This window comes from Eulemur rufifrons, chromosome 16, assembly GCF_041146395.1.
Source record: "Eulemur rufifrons isolate Redbay chromosome 16, OSU_ERuf_1, whole genome shotgun sequence".
NCBI lineage: Eukaryota > Metazoa > Chordata > Mammalia > Primates > Lemuridae > Eulemur > Eulemur rufifrons.
Genome location: NC_090998.1, coordinates 3,897,129 through 3,914,680, shown reverse-complemented (window position 1 = coordinate 3,914,680; position 17,552 = coordinate 3,897,129). Strand labels below are relative to the sequence as shown.

Below are 17,552 nucleotides of genomic sequence, written 5' to 3'. Positions count from 1 at the left end.
CCAGAATATATAAAGAATTCTCACAACTCAATAACAAAAAGACAAATACCCAATTTTAAAATGGGCAAAGTATATAAATAGACATTTCTCCAAAGAAGAGATACAAGTGGCAAATAAATACATGAACAAATGCTCAACATCATTCTCATCAGGAAAATGCAAATAAAAAACCACAATGAGATACTATTTCATACCTACTAGGATGGCTCCAAAAAGACAGACAATAACAAGTATGGACAAGGGTATAGAGAAATTGGAATAGAATCCTCTATACACTGCTGGTGGGAATATAAATTGGTGGAGCCACTTTGGAAAATTGTTTGGTGGTTCCTCAAGAAGTTAAACACAGAGTCCGGGCATGGTGGCTCATACCTGTAATCCTAGCACTCTGGGAGGCCAAGGCGGGAGGATCGCTTGAGGCCCGGAGTTCGAGACCAGCCTAAGCAAGAGCAAGACCCTTTCTCTACTAAAAATAGAAAAAGTTAGCCAGGCATGGTGGTGCACACCTGTAGTCCCAGCTACTCAGGAGGCTGAGGCAGGAGGATAGCTTGAGCCCAGGAGTTTGTGGTTGCAGTGAGCTATGATGACTCCACTGCACTCAAGCCTGGGTGACAGAGGAAGACCCTGTCTCTAAAAAAGAAAAAAAGTTAAGCATAGAGTTACCATATACCCAACAATTCAATTCCTAGGTATATACCCAAGAGACATGATAACATGTCCACACAAAAACCTGTACACAAATGTTCACTGCATTTATTCATATTATGACTATTTGGCATTATTCATAATAGCCAGAAAACTGAAACCCAAATGTCTGTCAAGTGAATGGATAACAAAATGTCACATACCCACACAATGAAATATTCTTCAGCAATAAAAAGGAACAATGTACTGGTACATGCTATGACATGGATGGTACATGCTACAACATGGATGAACCTTGAAGACATGATGCTAAGTAAAAGAAGCCAGTCACAAAGGACCCTATGTTGTACGATTCCATTTACAAGAAATATGCAAAATAAGCAATTCCATAGAGACAGAACATAGATCAGTGGTCATCCGGGCCTGGGAGTGGGGTGAAGGTTGGGGGGAAATAGAAAATTACTGCTAATGGGTATGGGCTTTCTTTTTGGGGTGATAAAAATGTTCCAGAATTAGACTGTGGCAATGTATACACAACTCTGAATACACCAAACCATGGAGCTATACGTTAAATAGACAAATAACAAAGTTCCACAAACCGGGAGCTTAAACAACAGAAATTTATTTTCTCATGATTCTGGGGGCCAGGAGTCCAAGACCAAGGTGTTGGCAGGCCTGGCTTCATCCATGTTCTCTCTCCTCTTGGCTTCTGGACGGCCACCTTCTCCCTTCGCCTCCACGTGGTCTTTCCTTTGTACTCCCCGTGTCCTGATCTCCTCTCCTCATGAGGACGCCAGTCACAGCGGATTAGGGCCCACCCTGCTGACCTCACTTAACCTTAATTACCTCTTCATAGACACTGCCTACAAATACAGTCACATTCTGAGGTACGGGGTTTAGGACTTCAACACATGAATTTGGCAGGGTACGGACACAACTCAGCCCATGACAATGAGCGAATTTTATGGCATACAAGTCATATCTCGATAAAAATGTTTTTAAAAATCCCATGCACAACGACTAGAGATTGGGCAGTCCAAACCCAAGGCAGAGCTGAGGGCAGAAGTCACAGCTCCTACTCCAAGTCTAGTGTGCTTTCCACTATACCCTCCTGTGGCCACAGCCTCTGAGGCTCAGAAATGAAACAATGATGGGAAAAGTAAGAGAAATTTAAACTTGAAAAATGCCTGAGAATCTAGATCACGTGCAATGAAAGTATAACGGGCTCCACAGCCTGGGGTAGGGTATGCGGCGCAGACAGCGAAGCCCCGAGGAGGCCCTGGCAGAGACCTGCACAGCCACAGACAGAGGACCTTGAGCAAACCCGGCGTTGATTCCGTATCTCTTACGTGCCAGGCAAAGCAGGAGCATGTTCCTGAGCAAGATACGGTTAACAGAGGAGCTGGCACTTTAGCTAATCCTTGAAGAATGGGCCTAATTCCACAGGGGTGAGGGCTTTCCAAGCAAAAGGGGCCACAGGACCAAAGCACAAAGGCAGGTAGTTTCGGCACATGTCCAGGAAATAGCAAGTTGGCCGATGCAGTGGAAGCATATGGTTTCTACAAGGAACAGTGGGGGACAACAAAGCTAAGGCAGGCTGAGGTCAAATTCTGCAGAGCCTGGCATGCCACACATCGCAGCATGGACTAAAGATGAGTAACAGGGAGCCACTGAGGCTTCTGGAGCAGGAGTGTGATGTTCCCTGAGGGGTGCTAGGGAAAGGAGGCTACACCCACAAGCAGACAGACGGGGCAGCCACTTCAGTGGTTCTTGTAGGAGGCATTCATAGGACAGGGAAGGTACTGACAAGGAGAGCCGGACGGGAAGCTCCAGTGGGACACAGGAAGGCAGGAAGCCCTCTGCTTCTGGGGGCACCCTCAGACTCATCTTAATCAGACTCAGTCGAGGAGGGCGAGAAGAGGAGGGAACGCTCCGCAGGCGCTGAAAAGCCGCCAACTCCCGGAGCCCGTGTTGTGATCCGGCGCTGACAGCCCTTCATCTTTTCCGTTTCTTTTTTTAATAGATAAACGGAGGGGTGGGGAAGGGGAGAAAGACACAATGGTGTTGTTCAGTGAACAAAAGCCCTGGTACGCTTTCACTCATTGTTTTACCAGGGTGTGCTGCTCCTCCGTCAGCACCCTATAATCATACCTGCAGCAGGGACGCAGCCCCGACCGTGCAATTCAGGCGTCAATGGTGCCTGCCTGCAGCGTCTGCCCAGCGCCCCTCTGACCAGGGGGGCAAGGGAGGGCCCGGGACACACAGAGAATGGGAGAACGTGGTCTACAAAGTCAGGACCATGGTTCAAGTCCTGGCTGTCTCCCTGTGACCTCGAGTGGGACACATGATCTCTCCAGGTCCCAGTGTCCTGGTCTGCATCAACAGCAGCTGCTATTACTCATTCAGCATCCACTAGGTGCCAAGGACTATTTCCGGTTTCCACCTCTTACAAAACACCTGTAAGGTAAGTATCAGTCGCCCCATTTTACAGAGGAGAAACTGGGATTCAGAGGCTAAAGAGATTAGTCAACAACATAAGGCTGAGCTTGAGTCCAGATCTGCCTAGCTTCAAAACCCACATTCTTAAACACACCACACACTCAAATTAAGTGAAAATGATAAAAACCTGCTCTGCCCTCCCTCACCTGCTTGCTAGGAGGCTCAGTACTGGGAGGGCGCTGTCCTGTCAACGCTGTAGTTACTCAGGTCAGATGTCAGTACTGCGAGGGTCCTGTCCCTATCAACACTGTAGTTACTCAGGTCGGACGTCAGTACTGCGAGGGTCCTGTCTCTATCAGTACCGTAGTTACTCAGGTCAGATGTCAGTACTGGGAGGGTCCTGTCCCTATCAGTACCGTAGTTACTCAGGTCGGACGTCAGTACTGCGAGGGTCCTGTCCCTATCAACACCGCTGTTACTCAGGTCAGATGTCAGTACTGCGAGGGTCCTGTCCCTATCAACACTGTAGTTACTCAGGTCGGACGTCAGTACTGCGAGGGTCCTGTCCCTATCAACACCGCTGTTACTCAGGTGGGACGTCAGTACTGTGAGGGTCCTGTCCCTATCAGTACCGTAATTACTCAGGTGGGACGTCAGTACTGCGAGGGTCCTGTCCCTATCAACACCGCTGTTACTCAGGTCGGACGTCAGTATTGGAAGGGTCCTGTCCCTATCAGTACCGTAGTTACTCAGGTGGGACATCAGTATTGGAAGGGTCCTGTCCCTATCAGTACCGTAGTTACTCAGGTGGGACGTCAGTATTGCGAGGGTCCTGTCCCTATCAACACCATAGTTACTCAGGTTGGACATCAGTATTGCGAGGGTCCTGTCCCTATCAATACCGTAGTTACTCAGGTTGGACGTCAGTATTGCGAGGATCCTGTCCCTATCAACACCGCTGTTACTCAGGTGGGACGTCAGTACTGTGAGGGTCCTGTCCCTATCAGTACCGTAATTACTCAGGTGGGACGTCAGTACTGCGAGGGTCCTGTCCCTATCAACACCGCTGTTACTCAGGTCGGACGTCAGTATTGGAAGGGTCCTGTCCCTATCAGTACCGTAGTTACTCAGGTGGGACATCAGTATTGGAAGGGTCCTGTCCCTATCAGTACCGTAGTTACTCAGGTGGGACATCAGTATTGGAAGGGTCCTGTCCCTATCAGTACCGTAGTTACTCAGGTGGGACGTCAGTATTGCGAGGGTCCTGTCCCTATCAATACCGTAGTTACTCAGGTTGGACGTCAGTATTGCGAGGATCCTGTCCCTATCAACACCGCTGTTACTCAGGTTGGACGTCAGTACTGCGAGGGTCCTGTCCCTATCAACACCGCTGTTACTCAGGTCGGACGTCAGTACTGTGAGGGTCCTGTCCCTATCAGTACCGTAATTACTCAGGTCGGACGTCAGTACTGCGAGGGTCCTGTCCCTATCAGTACCGTAATTACTCAGGTTGGACGTCAGTACTGCGAGGGCGCCGTCCCTATCAACGCTGTAGTTACTCTACGTCAAAATGCAGTGGTCCTCAAGTTGGCTGGGCCTTACCTCCACCGGGCCCCTCACCCCAGGCCCTGCTGCTCCAGACACCCTTCCCCACTGGCCAGCCGACCCCCAGCCCTGCCCCGCCGTGACCTTCGCTGCCTCCTCCATCCGCTGCCAAGATGGCCTCGATCCCTGAATTCCACTCAGCTCTCAGAAGCAAAGCCCAAGTCTCACCTTAATCCAAACTCTTACGAACCTCCCCCATGAGGAAGACGGGGGACACCTCCACCGGCACCCTCCCTCCTGAGCCCCGAGTCCCCGCCTGCTGCCCCTTGCTCTCACAGCCCTGGAGTTACATCAGAGGATGCAGATATAGCCTGGAGCACAGGGCCCCGCACTGAGAGGCAGTTTTTTGTTACTGTTACTCACAGCAGGGTCCGTGCCCAGGCCCTGCACAGCCGTCCGATTCCTCCATGCCCTTCTCCCTTCCTCCCAGGGGGTCGTCAAAGGCCCAACGTGCACCCAGACACACTCCTGGACGCTGCTGACACCAGCTGGGGAGGACACTGACCCATCATGAACAGAGGAGAATTGGGCCTGACATTGTCAGTGATCTGAAACCTCCCAGCTGAGAAAAGCTTTGTTGTTTTTAATAACCGATAAATAACACAGGGTGTTTATTTCCCTAGCAAGTCATATTTCTTAAGGATCACTAGGCTCGTACGTCACGGCTGTCATCTGGGGAAACCATGGGGCGACGCCGGCGTCTCCCAGTCCCTCTCCTTCCTGAGTTCAAAGCACCTGAGACACACTCCCCTCCAACTCCCCTACACTCCCTCTATCTCCCCTACAGCTCCCAGAAGGGAGGGGAGGGGGCCGGCAACTCCGCCTCCAGTGTGCCTACAATAAATACTGCTAACTGCCCAAGGGGGACAATTTCTCTCACTGCGCAGATGGGAAAATGGAGGAAAGGAAAGTTACGTGGCACCCACCTAATCCAGTCTTCCCAGTTCCAACTCCACGCTTCAAACCATCTCTCATTCAAGGCCTAGCTCTTCCCAAAGGCACTAGAAACGGAAAATACGGTCTCTTACTCTGGGCAGACAGACAGACAGACACTCTGTGATGGGAATGGTGCACAGAGAACACCTACTTCGAGCACCTCAGTTGGTTCTAACAGCAACAAGGAGCAGCCTCCTCTGATGGTTTCCTAAAAGCGCAGAACACCATCAAGTGTCCCTGCCCAGCATTCCTGGAGCAGCTCGTCTTCCGTCCCACCCACGTCCCTGATCATGTCACGCTTCACACTGCAATGCAGCGTGTTCACAGCCTCCCCCAACCCTATGATTTTTTTTTTTTTTTTTTGAGACAGAGTCTCACTCTGTTGCCCAGGCTAGAGTGAGTGCCGTGGCGTCAGCCTAGCTCACAGCAACCTCAAACTCCTGGGCTCAAGCGATCCTCCTGCCTCAGCCTCCCGAGTAGCAGGGACTACAGGCATGTGCCACCATGCCCAGCTAATTTTTCTGTATATATTTTTAGCTGTCCATATAATTTCTTTCTATTTTTAGTAGAGACGGGGTCTCGCTCTTGCTCAGGCTGGTCTCGAACTCCTGAGCTCAAACGATCCACCCCCCTCGGCCTCCCAGAGTGCTAGGATTACAGGCGTGAGCCACCGTGCCCGGCCCACAACCCTATGATTTTTATTAATTTTATTGCCTGTCCTTAATTTCCAAAGTGCCCAGCATAACACCTTACCCTTCATACATAAAGCCAGGTCACAAACCGGTACCCCCTGACCAAATCCAGCCCACAGATATATTTTATTTGGTCTACACCATGTTTTACATTTTTTTTTAACTAGTTGCCAATAGCTAAAGAAAATCAGGAGTTCAAACTTCTCCTGGAAAATGGAAGATCTTGGGAACCACAAGAATCCTGTAGAATACTTAATTAACCATTACAGACCATTGACCTTCGAGATATTCCAGTCGTCTTTGTCCTGGCCAGATCATGTCTGTAAAGATCTAGAGAAGTCTCTAGAAAAGGGGCTCACTGAGATCATGCTGAAACACTGACACCTGGATTCCATGGATTGATTATGGGGGGAGATCATGACGCCATTGTGGGTCCACAGGCAAGGCGGCTCCACCACTCGGGCCTAGAGTCCAGATGCGCGTGGGCCCCGAGTTGTGTTTAAGTGTTTATTTACTACTTAAAAGAATGTCTCCCATTTGTACTTAAGCGCTGGCTCCTTTCCACACAGCTGAGTATTTGCGTCGTGTCCTGTGTGGGACATTCTGCTGCAGGACGATAAGAACAGGACACTGAGGAAAGAGGGGAGAGGGAGGACATGAGACGCCAGGCTCACATGTCGGTGTGGCAACACTCGGCTGGACCCGAGTATGTGCTCAGATGGGGCACGTGGTCTTCAGCTGGTGGCAGACCCCACCACTCAGGCCCGTCATTCCTCATCTGAGTTTGAGCCTTGCGTAAAGCAGACTGAAGGCGACGGAATGGGTGAGCCCGCGCCACTGCAGACTGCAGGCTCCCCGAGGGTGGGAGCTGCACCTGGGTCTGTTTCTTTGCATAGGGTCAGACAGTGCACTTAGGAATTAATGATAGAGTGAAACAACATATTCAAAATCTATGCACCCAGGCCAGCAGGCTTCAAAGCCAGACCTCTAAGAAAATGCAGAGTTACCAGCCTTTAAAACAGGGCCTCAGCTACCTGCCTCCCAAGGGCAGTTTGTGAGGACAGGCTCAGACCAAGATCTGAGTTAAACCCCGTGGCTGATCTCAGGAACCTGGTTTCCAGCTGATGTTTAACAACCCAGAATGAGACCCCCACCCCAATGCTCCAGAAAAGAATGCCTGGCTTCATGAACGGTCCTCATGAAATGGCACAAAAGGGAAGACAGAGAGACAGATACATGTATAGACACAAACACGCATATATATTAATAATATAACAATGTATTAATCTAGTTTCTTGCATTATTATTTAGGTAAGTTAAAACTGTGAACAAACTAAATGTTCAACAATGGGAAAACTGATAAATATTCAACAATTCCTACAGAGCCATTTAAAAGTCTAATTATGAAGATGACGTAGCTTGTGGTAGAATATTAAATAAAGCAAATAGAATGCGAAATCCTACCTACATTATGACTACCACCAGGTGAAACTGACATTTGCAAGTAAATACAGACTGAAGGCATCATGGAAAATGGAAAGTTGATTTGTCATGGTGGCAGGTTTCTGAGGCATTTTTTCTCCCTATTCCTTTGATTTGTGTTCTTGTTATACAGCCTTAGTTATACAATAAGCATTTTTTTTAAAAAATGCCTAGCCACTCCTGACCCTAATATAAACTAGCACAGTCCAAAAACAGATGATGATAATGGCTAGGTAGGACATGTCTGCTTTGCTCAGGTGCTTCTGGGAGTCCCACAGGGGTGAGCCACAGGGTAAAGCTGCCACAAGTCAGTCTGAAGACTTGGGGGGCTTCAAAGAAGGCACTCCCTGCACCCCCACCCCCACAACACACATGCACGCACACACACCCCATAAAAGGAAGTTCGGCACTCCCCACTGAGCGCAGACATCATTGTGGGGTCCCATCCGCCATGAGTATGTGACCCTCTGTCACTCTGCCATCTCTGCAGCGGCTCCAGCATCCCTGTCCTCTGATGTGGCACGAGGAAAGAAGGTGGCTCTGACGATGGCCTCTAGGCTGGACACAGCCCGGCCAGCTGTCTCCCTGAACACTGTCCTTCACTTATTCTTTTAAATACACATTTCGGCCGGGCGCGGTGGCTCACGCCTGTAATCCTAGCACTCTGGGAGACCGAGGCGGGTGGATTGCTCAAGGTCAGGAGTTCGAGACCAGCCTGAGCAAAAGCGAGACCCCGTCTCTACTAAAAAAAAATAGAAAAAAATTATATGGACAACTAAAAAAAATATATATACAGAAAAAATTAGCCGGGCATAGTGGCACATGCCTGTAGTCCCAGCTACTCGGGAGGCTGAGGCAGGAGGATCGCTTGAGCCCAGGAGTTTGAGGTTGCTGTGAGCTAGGCTGACGCCACGGCACTCACTCTAGCCTGGGCAACAAAGTGAGACTCTGTCTCAATAAAAAAATAAATAAAAATAAATAAATAAATAAATACACATTTCATCACGGCCACTGCTGGGGACCCAGGAGCCAGATCTCAGGAGGAGGCTGCCTGCTGAGCGAGGCAGAAGGACAGAAGGAAGGGCCAGTGGGAGCCAAATCTTAGCTCACCTTGGCATCAGGCCAAGCCCCGTGGAGGAGCCTGGGTAGGCGAGGGCCCGGAGCCGGGTCCCGGGGACAACCGGAAGCCCTGATCCCGCAGCAGCCTCCTCAGTGGGCAGGCAGTGAGGGCTGGGACGTGGCAGCCTCTGTAAACCGTGATGGAGGCTGGTGCCTTGGAAAACAGAGAGAGAACCTTCCTTAACTACAGCTTCCAATCTGGTCAGACTCCCCAGGGAGAAATTTCCTGCCGTGGATTCCCCAGGGGAACGAGAGCTGGAGATGGAAAAACCTCCTCAGAGAATTGTCTGAGCCAAGCAGCCAAATCACACCCCAAATCCATCAGGGCATCCCATTTGCAGGGAAATTTACTTACACCTGATTGCTGGGCCTTTGTTTTTCAATTCCAAAGATTGGTTTAGTATTTTGTTTTTTGGGTTTTTTTATAATTTAAAGTGAGGAGGAGAACGTAGAAAGGGCTGAAGAGAGGGAAAGAGGGAGGGGGATTTCACCCATCGCTGCCCCACCTCCGTGTCTGGGTGTGCAGAGGAGCCGGGCGGGTCACGGAACCACAGAGGGACATGTGTGGCCCAGTGCCCGCCCAGCTGGTGGCATCTGCCTCAAGAGGAGGTGGTAGGGAAGGGCTGGAGGAGCCAAGAGGGGCCAAATGTGAAGGCCCAGGCAGGCAGCTGGCCCTCCCCCCACATGCAACCCCCACCGCAGGGTTATTCCCAGGCACTTTTTCCTGTGAGAAAAGAATGGGAGGAATGTGGCCCAGCCGTTACCCAAATCCACACCACCGTGGGCTTCGTGCCCAATTACATACAGTGGGGGCAAGCCCTCCAGAGCCTGGAATCAGAAAATCCGCTTAAGAAATTCACACTGGCAGCCAGAAACCAGCAACATAGGTAATGCAATACGAGGGCCTCCCTTAGAGCCAAATACATACATACGTGCATGCACACATGTGTGCACACGTTCCGAGGGCGTGCGTGAGTGACAGTGCACTAAAAACCACATGGAGAGGTGGCCAGAAACACTCCTGGATTTTTATAGCTCTCCAGAGACCTGAGCTCCAGGAAGTGCTAACAATTGCAATCCAATTGTGTCCCTGGCTAGCGAAGCTGGCTGGAGACTGGGACCGGTGCAGAGGGAGGAAGAACTTCATTGGGAAAAAATGTTGACAGAGTCTAATGTGGAGCGGAAGGACAAAGGCTTGGATGAAGGAGGCTCTCTGAGAGCGAGGCATTCTGAGCGCTCCAGCAATCTGCACGGAGCTGTCAGGGGACTGAGTCAAAGGCACAGGAGGGCGGGCACCCCCAGCCCAGCACTGGCATGGGGCGGAGAAGGGGCGGCACACGCTCTCCTGCAGGGTCTGGAACTTGGCACCCTGAAATCAGCCTTTACGGGGGAATTAGCAAGGCAACCCCCAGCTAGGAGGCTCAGGAAGTCTGAGGCCCCAAAAAACATGCTGTCCTCACTTAAAAGAACAAATAATATGATGGAGAAGAAAAACTTGCCTTCACTGAGCACCTAGCATAGACCAAGCACATGATATCTCTAATTCTAAGAACCAGCAGCCAAGTGCATTAGTCTCACAGTGTAGACAAGAAATCCAGGAATCAAAGAGATTCACCCCCGCCCCCGCCCCCACCCCCCCCGCCGTCACATGGCTGAAACCAAGACTGACACCATGTCTGTCTGCCACCTGCAGAGTCCAGATACACCACTGGGTACGATGCAGTTTTTCCAAAGTAAACCCTCCGCATCCCAGAACCCCCCCCCCCTCAAAAAAAATACTAGCTCGCTGGGTGGCCTTGGTCAAGTCCCTTAATCTCTCTGGGCATCAGCTGCCCCTTATATGAAAACAAGGGGGTGACGGAGGCACCTGCTAAGGTCCCTTTCTGTTCAAAGACACACAGAAAGGGCCGTAAGCCTGTAACTCCGTCAGAGGAACCGGAAGAGACTAGGGAGCCGAGACACGGTTCTGGCCAAACTCAACAGTCCCATGAGTATCTCCCACACCCCCCTTTCACGCTGCGTTATATAACAACTGCGGGGTTGTCTGTCTCCCACTGGGCAGCACCCTCCCTGACGGAAGAGTGCTCCACCTACCTGTGCCCACACCCCCTGCCCAGAGCTGTGTCTGGCACACCACAGACGGGCACTAAATGTCTGCTGGCTCAATGAACGGATCAATGAATCAATGAACCAACTGATTGCTCCTCAAAGGCGGGCAGGTTTCAGAGAAAAGCACTTATGACTATCAGTTCACCAGGAGGTTTCTCCTCAAAGGGGAGTTGGACCTTCCCAAACTTAACTTTGCATTGAAATCATCTGGAGAGGGTTTCAAACTACAGATCTCTGCCCCCATTCCCAGAGTTTCAGGCTCAGAAGATCTGGGCTGGGGGCCCAGGAGTCTGAATTATTGACAAGCTCCCCAGATGTCTCTAACACAAGGCCAGGGCTGCAATCACTGATGGCTAATACTTGGCTAGCACCCATGCAGTCGTCCTGCACTGAGACCAGATAAAACCAAGAACAAAAACAAAGTGCGTGTCTCTCTCCTCGGCCCTTTTCTCCAAAGGGCTCAAATCAACTTTTCACACCGTGATGCTGTCGCCTGCTGGGGCAGTGCTTCCCCCCGCCCCCACCCCCCGGAGGCTGGCAAACTGAGGTCCGTCAAGAACAGAACGACTTCTCTCTTTCCATGTTTCCCTTTAGCTTCTGAAGAATGCAAGGTCGTCAGAGCCTTCGAAGACTCCGTAGAATTTCAGAAAAAAGAGAGAGTAAGGCCAGGTACTGGCTTGGTTACAGATGATGCTGAGGCCAGGACGGGCATCTTCCTGCCTCCCGCCCGGACTTGGAGGACAAAACATACTTGTTCTTTCACAGCCCACATACCCCAAGTCCCACCCCACACACGAGGTCTCATCAACATCCGACCAGCAGGCCAGAAGGAACAGAGACCCCTATCTCCCTGCGCCGGAGGTAGGTGAGGGGTCTTTCATTTAGTCTTTCATGAAAATGACAGCAGAGTAAGAAGTGCCAAGAATACAGGCAGAGTTGGGTGGAGATGAAGGAAGAATTTAACTATCACCATTCTTCTCAATAAAAGAGTGGCCCTCCCAGAGAAACAAATGCTGAAGGGCTGAAAGCTGAGCCCTCCACACCCCACACTCTCACCAAGAGCCAGGAGGCGGCCACCACCCTGAGCCCCCTCGCTCAGCAACTGGAGACACCTCTTCAGAGGCAGGGGCCAAAGTTACCTCGGCCACACACGCCCGAGAGGCCCCCTCCTCCCACCCAGCCTTGGACGTGACTGATGGAGCTAGGACAGCTGCAGCCATAGGGGGGCTGGGAAGTGGACAACAGCTGGATGGAGGGAGGGCCCTTCCCCCGCCTGGGCAGCGTCCCAGCCGGAGCTGGAGAGGAAGGCAAGAGACAGGTCTCCTCTGCACACTTCTCTTTAAGGAGTGGAATGTGAGCAGTCAGCTCCACTCTGACCTTCCTCCCTCATCCCTCCTGGTCCTTCCAGGCAGGCAGGTGTCTCTAAATTCCACAACCAGCAGGGCCACTCTGCAGTATGGCACACGCTCTAGGCCCTGCAGCAGGCAGTGCCACGCTGGCCACATTCCACACCCCCCTGGCCACAATCCCACCCACGCGGGAGCTGGGCCCGCACCACTGGCCGTCCCTCAGGGAAGCCCAGGACACCGACCCCAGCCCAGGCTGGTGGAGGGTGACGCAGTGACCCAGCCATGTGGATGCTGGCCTGAGGGTCCGTGAGCCTGGGTCTGTCACAGAATCAACGGGTGACTCTACAGACCTGGGACCAAATCTTGGTTCCACCAAAAAGCTTTGTGGCTTTGATTTGCAGTTTCTGTTTTGTCTGCAAATGGGGCTGATAATATTTACTTTTCAGGGCAATTCTTAGAAGTCGAGGTACTATATTCTGGTCCCCCGTGTACGATGGGCCTCAGTTTCCCGACCTGTAAACTGAGCGGGCTAGACTAGACGAGTTCTCGGGTCTCCGGCAGCTCCTGTGAAGGCCATCAGAGTTCCAGCCAGTGGCCTGGGAGGTGCGCCCGCCACCCTTTCCTCTCAGGGGAGCTGCTGCTCAAAGCTCCTTCCCTAGCTTTGCAGTGTCTCCCAGACACGTGGGGCGACTGAGATTTCTCCCCTCCTTGTCTGTCCGGACCCTCCGCTCAATCTCCAAAGATTAGACTCCCCAGGGCCAGCCTTTTACCTGCCAAGCTATGTCCCCCATCACACGTGTATGTACACCAGTCATCCAGTTTAGTAATTTCTTACTAAGCGCTCCACACCAAAGGGGCCCCATCAGTGTGATGCAATGTTGCAAGTGAAAACTGTTGGTTTAGAACAGTGCTGTCCAATGTGGCAGCCACTAGCAATATGTGGCCATTTAAACCTAAAATTAAATACCCTGCTTCTCAGATGCACTAGCCACATTTCAGATGCTCCACAGCCACATGTAGCTAGTGGCCACTGTATTGAACACTGCAGAATAGAACGTTTCCATCCTCACAGCACTGGTCTGGCCCAGGATCTCTGCAGGCGCAGAAAAAACTGAATCTGGAAGGGGGCAGGGAGGGAGGTGGGGGCAATGTGAAGGAGGGAGGGCCACTTTCCATTGCTTCAGCGGAGACGCCATCAGGATTCACACTCCAGCAGGCCACCAACCATGTCCCTCGGTGAGGGTCTCGCTGGCCCCAACACCCAGCAGGATACAGCGGGCAGCTGTCACACTATGCTTCATTTTTGGGATGCATGGGACGCTTGCCATTCTCTCCAGCCCCTGGCGGGCTCCTGGCCCTCCCCAGCTCGAGGTCTGCACCTCGTCCCAGAGCGGGGAACACTGCCCCTCTCTGCTGCCCAGCGGCTCCCCCACACCACGCCTGCATTCCAGGCTGACGTGGGACCTGCAGAGGGCCAGGGCTCCCCTGCTTCCACCCTAGACTCCAAAATATCTCACTACAAACCCAGAAGGAAGGGAAGGAAGGAGAAAAGGGGAGAGAGAGCTAATTTGAATCAAGCACCTACTATATTCAAGGTACCACCCAAAGTACTTTAACTTACATTTTCCCATTTGATGTCCCAAAAAATACTGGAAGGTAAGTGTGGTTAAATCCATTTTCCAGATGAGAAAACTATGGCTCAGAAAAGGTAAGTGAAATGTGCAAGCTAGTAAGTGTCACAATCTGAATGCAAACCCAGAAAAGTCTGGCCCCAAAGCTTACAATCTGTTACTCCTCTCAGAGGCCAGGGGGTCCACCAACAACAGACAAAGGAAGAGCAGGCACCACCACGCTCCTCCAGAGAGAATGCCCCAGACACAAAAGCAGGAGGGTGAAGACCTCGGGCTTTTTGCATATCTGCCTTAGAGAGCCAGGCTCCCAGGAAGCTCTCAGCATTGGGGAGGTGAAGAAATGCCATAGAGACAAAGCAAGTGGAAGAGGACAAGGAGAAGGAAAGAGGAGGACAGTGGAGGGAACAGAAAGTAAGATTAGGGAGAGAGGGCAGAGTGCACAGAGGCGTTTGAACTTATTCCAGGCATAATCCATTATCTGTGCGATTACTGGTCTCAATGTCCATCCTACTCCATTGCACCTGGGTGCCATGAAAGCAACGACCCTGTCTGTCTTGTGCACAGCTATGCCCCAGCACAGGAGGTGCTCAACAAACACCTGCAGGAGAGAGGCAGGGTGGGCAGAATGCAAATCAAAATGCCAAGGGACTATGGAGAAAGAAAAGCCCTCTTTTCTGCCTTTTCACAGGCTGCCATCTCCACGCAGTCTTCCCACCCTCAGCTCCCCGAGGGCCCTAAGACATCTGGGGGAAGCTGTCCTTCTCCCATGAGCTCCAACCCCTGGCTGGCCACCCTAGGCCCACCCTTCTGCCCCTTTGCCATCAGCCACCTTCCTGACGACCATGAGTCACAAGTCTGGGCTATGGCAGGGCCAGGGAGACCTCAAAGATCCTCTGGCCCAATCTTCTCATTTTACAGACGACCAGACTGAGGCCCAAGAGGGGAGCGGGCTTGCTGGGGGTGGGGGCACATAGCTTCCAAGAAGGAGAGCTCCCCGCGCCTGTGCCTGCGGGAGCCTGACAATGCAAGCACACGGCCAAGCCCGAGTGTCCCATGGCTCGCTCACAGGGCCAGGCCAGAGCCTGCAGCCCATCTGTCTCTTGCGCCTGCCAAGAGGCCTCCCCTCCCCTGTGCCCATGTTAATGAAACCCACCACAGGTGATTTCGGAGCATCACACCAGGGGGAGGTTTTGCTGGCCACAGTGCCAGGCCTTTAATTTCCGATTTCCCAGCCTGACACCCCTCATGGTCTGAGCCCTCTCTGCTCTGAGCCCCATGTGGTCATGCATCACCTTGGCTGATGCCAGCCATGCCTTCCCCCAGCCATCTGGACACAAAAACGAGGAATGAGCAGGAGAGGGTGATCCTGGCCAAGAGGGCTGCTGGGAAGCTCCGGACACCTGGTCCCTGCCTTCCAGCCCTCGCTGTGTGTGTGCCATGGAGATGCAGGGTGATATGTAGGTTTCCCTTTTCCTGGGACTCAGTTTCCCCATAAGTAGTCAGGAATCTTCTGCCCCAAAGACAGCAAGATGTATTGAGAGGGGTGTTCCACTGCTCCCAGGGTTAAAGGTCTGCGGCAAACCCAAGTGGAGCGCCTTCTAGGGATGGCAGGGCCCCCACCCAGAAGGAGCTCTCAGTCAAGCTGGTGCATCAAAACAAGCTCACATAAAAAGGTCATTTCCCAAATGAGAGCACTGCCAAGTGACAATACAAAGCATGGACACCGTGGACTGGCAGAGTTAGGAAAGACAGGACAGGAGACCGCCTTGGGCTGATACTGAAAGGTGGGTCTGAGCTCAAAAGTCTGGAGGTGAATGCCAGGGCAAGCACGGGTACTGAGAACAGGGCAGGCACCTGCCGGGCCCACCGGAGGACCCCACGGTGCAAGCAGTACACAAATATGCCATGCACCAAAGGACACCCAGGGCTGCTGCACACATGGGTGTGCTCACAAGGCTGCAGGGGGAGCCTTAGGGATGAGCTTGACGTGTGAAATCAGGGAAGAGTATTTTCTAGGAGGTGTCCCTGAGCTGCGTACGCAAGGAAACAACGCAAGACAACAGACTTGAAGTTAAATTTAATGCTAAGAAACATAATTTGACTATTATCCTCAGAACATAAAGGTTTGGGGAAATAGGGACAAGGGGCAAATATATTAGCATCATCTATTGCTTCAAAATCCAAGTCCTTTGGGTCTTAATTCTGCCCAAACACAAACCTCACTGAAGGGGAACCCGGCGTAGGTAACATGCTAATGAGGCCTCTGCTTTTACTTCCCCAGGGCTACCCTGATATGAGACAAGAGGATCATCCGCAGCGTCCACCACGAACCCCACTGTGAGATTCCTAGGGCTGCGTAACAAACTACCACAAGCTGGGTGGCTTAACCAACAGGAACTGGTCTCACAGCTCTGGAGACTGAAGTCCACAACCAAGGTGTCGGCAGGACCACGCTCTCCCTGCAGGCTCTAGGGGAGGACCCGCCCCTTCCTCTTCCTGGCTTCTGGTGGTTGCTGGCCATCCCTGGCGCACACGTCACTCCAGTCTCCGCCGCCATCAGCACGGGTGCCCTCCCTGCGTGCTTCTGTGTCCACGTTTCTCTCCTCCTATAAGGATACCCATCATCGGATTAAGGGCCACCTAATCCAATATTAGCCCATCTGAACTTGATTACATCTGCAAAGATCCTATTTCCAAATAAGATCACATTTACAGGATTCAGGTAGACATGAACTTGAGGAGGACACTATTCAACTCAGTAAATACACCTACTGTCAAAAGATGCCCTTGGAGTCGGAGATGCCTGCTGCAGTGAGGCGACATCACGCCAGACATCCAGAGTCCTGAGTCCTGGCCCCACACCCACCTTTGACTGGCCAGGTCACCTCAGCCAGACCCCCAACCTCTCAGTGACTCTGTCTTCTGTGAGGGGAGGACTGGGACTTGATTTCCCAGACTCCTCTTGGCTCCAAAACTGCCAAATTAAAAGCAAACAAAACTCAGTACAAACTCATGATTTTTAAAATATAAACACACATAGAAAAAGAAGCAAATATAGATACATGGGTATGGATGAGTTGGCACACATATCTCTCCTAGCTCTGTTCTCTGAGAGGACTCAGAAGCAATGACACCCCAGCGGCAGTGAGCACAACTAGCACCCCGATCTTGGTTTCTAAACTCCATTCTCCAGCAAAAGGAACTGGGCTCCTCAGAGAAGTGCTTAATTCCAGGGCTGGGACAGGAAAAATATAACATGATCTGGAGCGCCCTGTGGTGCCAGAAGGTAAGAGAATGGTAAAATAAAATAAAATAAAATATCCAAAGGCCCCAGGAGCCAATCTGAAAGAGCTTCCAAGAGCTCCCAGTGGCCAAAGCTGGTGCAATGTGAGCAATAAAATAATTATGGTAATGAATTATGGTAACTATAAGCTATAAAATAACAATAAATGATATTTATTATATATCATATATCCATACATTATATTATATTTATGGAATAAATGTTCATGAGTCTGTAATGATAAAAATAACTAACTGAATAA

The 17,552-nt window shown here is 51.4% G+C and overlaps 1 protein-coding gene across 6 annotated transcripts in view; it reads right to left on the bottom strand.

The window, feature by feature from the left end:
* The window catches only part of TSPAN9 (tetraspanin 9), a 189,545-nt gene that overhangs the window by 113,125 nt on the left and 58,868 nt on the right, over positions 1-17,552 (bottom strand). Inside the window, exon 3 of one of the 6 annotated variants that reach the window (XM_069490035.1) lies at positions 5,616-5,690. The exons of the other annotated variants lie outside the window; for them this stretch is intronic. Coding sequence (XP_069346136.1) covers positions 5,616-5,664 — 49 coding nt within the window. The 5' untranslated portion in view covers positions 5,665-5,690. The remainder of the gene's footprint in view (positions 1-5,615; positions 5,691-17,552) is intronic. 6 annotated transcript variants of the gene reach the window in all.